The following is a 4,438-nucleotide window of genomic DNA, read 5'->3' as shown; positions in this document are numbered from 1 at the left end:
GCTGAAAGGTCCAACCCGCTCATCACCTGGTTGGTTGCTCTGGCAAGCAGCCCCCAGCTTTAGGGGCTTCCTAAAAGTCACGTCTTTAACATAAATTCAGGTGTGGTTGAAAGGGGCATGTGATGAATAACAAAAGACACTCCTCTCACCTCTAGGAGATCTCACTTAGGACATTCTATGGGTTTTAGGATCTTTGTGCTAGCTGCGGGGGAGGGAGAGCAAATCCACAGTTCTTGTAAATCACAGCATCCGCACTTGTTAAATTCATGTGAGTGAATGGGAGTCGGTTCACACCATTTGCCTTCAGTGAAAGGGACCGGAAAGCTGGTGGGAACCTTGTTGGGACTTTCTGTACTGTACTTACTTAAATTTTTGCCATATGCACATATGGTAAACGTTATTATTTGTACTAGGAAGATAAAATAAATGAGTAAAAGATACCCTTTGCCTTCCTCGCCTTCAGGAGGCCAAGAGGTTTTCGGGTGGGCGGTGCCCCCTTCTGGCCTCTCTGCGCTCACTGACCCTCTTCCCTTCTCTTCCAGCTTTCCTGCCTTTTACAGCGCCCATGGTGAGTACGCTGCCCCTCGCCATTGTGTAAGCAGGCAGGGGTTTAGGAAGACGTCCGCCTGCCTCCTAACCTCGGGGGCTCCAGCTCCCCACCCCTATCCCTGAAAAGTGGTTGTGGATTCCCTACATCTGACTCTTGTGTGCTCTTCATATATTCCCATCCCACACCCATTACCCATTTGGGCCTCTGGACCTCTGGAAGGTCCGTAGTGTCACAAGGTAATCCTTCCTTTGACTGCCTACTGTGCCCAAAGCACTATGGGAGGAGATCTATGAGTTAAGATGTGCTTCCTGCCTCACACCCACATAATTGTCCATTACTTACTCTCCCCAAGCCTGTGCCCTCATACAGGCCCTCACCCAGGACGTAAAATTGCTCCTAGTGAGGCTGGCTCACTTTGGCGCTCGCGAGGTGCTCTCACAAAGTGACAGCACTCCTCTATCACTTCTTCCACACCTGCCCTGAGCCTGTGTCCCCTTGCAAGTGCATCCTTCTCCCCTGCCCTGCACAGTTGCAGGTCTCGGATACAAGGACCACTGTGAGACCCCCGAGTGTCCTTAGTGCCCAGTTGGTGCCCATTCAACATTGCTTGTCCACTGACCAGTGGCTCCCTGCATGGGCACCTTCATCTCCTTGTCCCAGCTCCTGGGGAGTTCAGTTCTGCATTTTCCCTGGGAAGGTCTTTGCTCCTACAAGCTCTGCCTCCCCAAAACACTATAACTCTGTTTTTGTTTTTTGTTTTCTTTCAAGGTATTTTTGTCGCTGGTGTCAGTAAAAAGTCTAAAGTCCATTATTTTACCGCAGGTAGCAATTCTTCCTATTTTACGATTACTAAATTCTGTTATTGAAACCAAAATGTGATCTATTTGCCCATCTTCCTGCAGTTTTCCTTCTATACCTACAGTACAGCCTTCAACATCATCAATGGAAATGCAAGTTATGTGAGTACGAGGCCCAGCGGGTTGCAATTTTATGTTATTTCTTTAGGAGTTATTCTTTGTTTTCATTATCTTTACTGGGTAAGACTGTGGTATTTGCTAAATATGTACTTTCGATTTTCCCTAGAATCACCACCCATATGAGAGTATATTACTGGGGTCAGGAGCAATTGCTTCTTCAACCTTTTTTGGAGTAGGTATTTTAAAATTCTGTCAATTTTTTTTTTTTTTTGGAAGGGATTAGACAGCATAAATAGGTAACTACAATATTACCACAGGGATATGAAAGACAGTTCGGGGAATATAATAATGTCGTAAATATTTTGTAGGGTATCAGATGGTCACATGTCTTGTTAGGGAGACCACTTCATGAATGGAGTAGAGGCTTGTCACTGCACTGTACACCTGAAGCTGATGTTGTATAATACTGTATGTCAACTATAATTTTATTTATATATATATAGATATATACATATATATCTATATATATATAGTAACGGGATTTGGAGTATAGTGTGGGAGATGAGGCAATGGAATTGTAATAGATATGTATGATATTGGGGAGGGGAGTGGGACCGCGGATTGGGGGAGGGGGTTGTCACTTTGAGGGGTAAAAAGTATAACTATTGCACTATGTTGTACACCTGAAACTAATTAAAAAAAATTTTTTTTTTTAAATAAAAATCTTATTTTTGGTTCCAGGAATTAAAAAAAAGTTTATCCTGATTAGAAATCTATGTTCCAACTTAAACAATTTAGAAAAATACTACTAAGACAGAAGAAACTAAAAGTCTCCTGTAATCCTACCACCCCCATAAAATTATGTGACTATTCCATGCTCAGTACTCTTATCATTTTTAAAATTGAATTTATGCTCCATGAACATGTTATACAAATTATATATTGCTTTGTGTGTCAGGATATTGTAATGGTTAAAAATGTAGACTTTAGAATCTGATAAGCCCGGGTTTGTATCCTGGCGCAATTCCTTAAGAGTTCAGTGACTCTGGACAAGTTATGTCACTTCTAGAAGCCTCTGTGTATTCCTGTGATAATCAGGGGAGCAGCTCAATGCTGCACAAATTCAAAAACTCACGGAAAGCACTGGCAGCAGTCTCACCTGTAACGGGAATGAGGTCTCTGCTGTCGAGTACATTCAGCTAATTTTTTCTGCCCCATGCAATAATGATTTTTCTCTTATTTTCCAGTTATTCCCTCATTTACTCCAAATAAAGTTCGAACTGAAAAACATTTTCATAAGAAGAACGTTGCCTGTTATTATTCTTGGTAAGCAGAAAGCATGCCATCTTTGTGGTCTTTGAGCCTTTCCTGCATCTTCAGGGACACCCAGGTCCTTTGGCCACAGTGTGGCTAAAGACAGCCACCATTTGTAGCTGGCTGGTGTCCCCAGGCCCAAATTAGATCTTTGCTTTGAATTGTGATACTTTCCCTGTAGATACCCCGTTAGTTGTCAAAAGATGAACACAAACCTGGAAACACAAATTGCATTTTAAAGAGCACCCGTACATGCCCTCCATGTGTATTATTTCACTTCATCCTGACAGCAATTTATGGGTAGNCCTCTGAGCTGGAGAAAAACTGTTGGGCTGAAAGATAATGCAGTGTACACATGGCCAGCTTCACCGCGGATGCAGAGCCCGGGGCTGGGCTTAATGCTCCGATGTCGACATTTCTTCATCTCTCTTTAATAAGGGGCGCCACATTTTCATTTTTCACTGAGCCATGAAAAGTATGTAGCCAGCCCTGACTATCCCCAATACCTGTACACTGGACTTTAAGGGGCAGCTGAAGGGATTTTCCAGGGTAATGTCCAAAAGCTTAGGGTAGATGGCTGTGATATGGGGGTTCCGACAGGTGACTCCTCCTGTACTGGAAGCGACCTCGCTACCCTAAGGGGTGAAGCAGGATTGAATGACTTGGTCTATGGGAGAGCTGGAGTCACAGAAACAGTGGGTGCGTGGGGCTGAGGGTAGAGGCGTGGGACCTGGAGGCGCTGGAAGTAATGACACCGGGAAGCAGGCGAGCCGCGCCCCAGGAGCGGGAACACCGGGGACGGGGCGCTTGCAGATGATGACACCGAGCAGCGGGCGTACAGGAACCGGAGAGAAAACAGCGGACACCAGGCGCCCGGGGCGCTGGGGCGTGGTGACAGAGCTGCGCGTGCGCGGGCCCGGGGCTTGGGCACGCCTCCCGACTCCTCCTCCGCCCGTGACCTGGAGGCGGTGGCCTCTCCAACTATCACCGAGGCCCCAGGAAGAAGAGCAGGGGAAGGAGGAAACGCAGGGGCAGCACGTCTCTCAGGGTACGGCGGCGCTACCGCCGGCATGGAGCCCAACGTGCGCTTCTGGATCACCGAACGCCAAGTACGGCTCGGGACCTGCGCGGCTGGGGGCAGGGAGGGCGCGGGGCGTGACGCGTGGAGTCGTGGGCTGGCCCGCATGACCTTGGGCAGGCCACGTGGCCGTAACACCCACTTGACCACCTCAGACCCCGGCAGGCGACCAAGGGGAAACCCAAGCTTGCTGGATGCTGACGGCCACGGCTGTTACCCGTGTGTCACTTCTACCCCAGGCCTGGCTAGGGAGGGTCGCCACAGAGTCACCCTAAAGATCGCCCTAAATGAAGAGTCAGCTCCTCGCAGGCGGCCGCCCACTGCTGCCTAAACTGTTGCTGAGCACTAGATTGTATCAGGTTGGAGGGGAACGGGTCCTCCCAGGAGCCCCCAGCCTCCCAACCTGGGTAGGCTCTGCCACTCAGATTGTGAGCCGCCCGGGACAGGAAACACAGGCTCCGCCTTCAGGCAGTGTCTAGCGTGGCGCTGTCCAATAGAAATATGACGGGAGCCATATAGCTAATTAAAATTTTTCTAGAAGCCACACTAAAAAGGCAAAAAGAAACAAATTAATTTTAA

The 4,438-nt window shown here is 47.8% G+C and overlaps 1 protein-coding gene and 1 long non-coding RNA gene across 2 annotated transcripts in view; both read left to right on the top strand.

Moving 5' to 3' along the window:
* SFXN4 (sideroflexin 4) overlaps positions 1-4,438 on the top strand; it is a 21,194-nt gene that overhangs the window by 2,587 nt on the left and 14,169 nt on the right. Inside the window, exons 4-8 of the mRNA XM_019642913.1 lie at positions 543-568; positions 1,319-1,372; positions 1,453-1,509; positions 1,634-1,699; positions 2,715-2,793. Of these exons, the coding sequence (XP_019498458.1) occupies positions 543-568; positions 1,319-1,372; positions 1,453-1,509; positions 1,634-1,699; positions 2,715-2,793 (282 nt within the window). The remainder of the gene's footprint in view (positions 1-542; positions 569-1,318; positions 1,373-1,452; positions 1,510-1,633; positions 1,700-2,714; positions 2,794-4,438) is intronic.
* LOC109383012 (uncharacterized) overlaps positions 3,717-4,438 on the top strand; it is a 4,404-nt gene continuing 3,682 nt past the window's right edge. The window contains exon 1 of the long non-coding RNA XR_002124032.1: positions 3,717-3,890. This is a non-coding gene — a long non-coding RNA (uncharacterized LOC109383012). The remainder of the gene's footprint in view (positions 3,891-4,438) is intronic.

The sequence above is a fragment of the Hipposideros armiger genome, unplaced genomic scaffold, assembly GCF_001890085.2.
Source record: "Hipposideros armiger isolate ML-2016 unplaced genomic scaffold, ASM189008v1 scaffold_74, whole genome shotgun sequence".
NCBI lineage: Eukaryota > Metazoa > Chordata > Mammalia > Chiroptera > Hipposideridae > Hipposideros > Hipposideros armiger.
The sequence above is the reverse complement of the archived record's forward strand: the minus strand, read 5'-3'. Positions and strand labels throughout refer to the sequence as shown.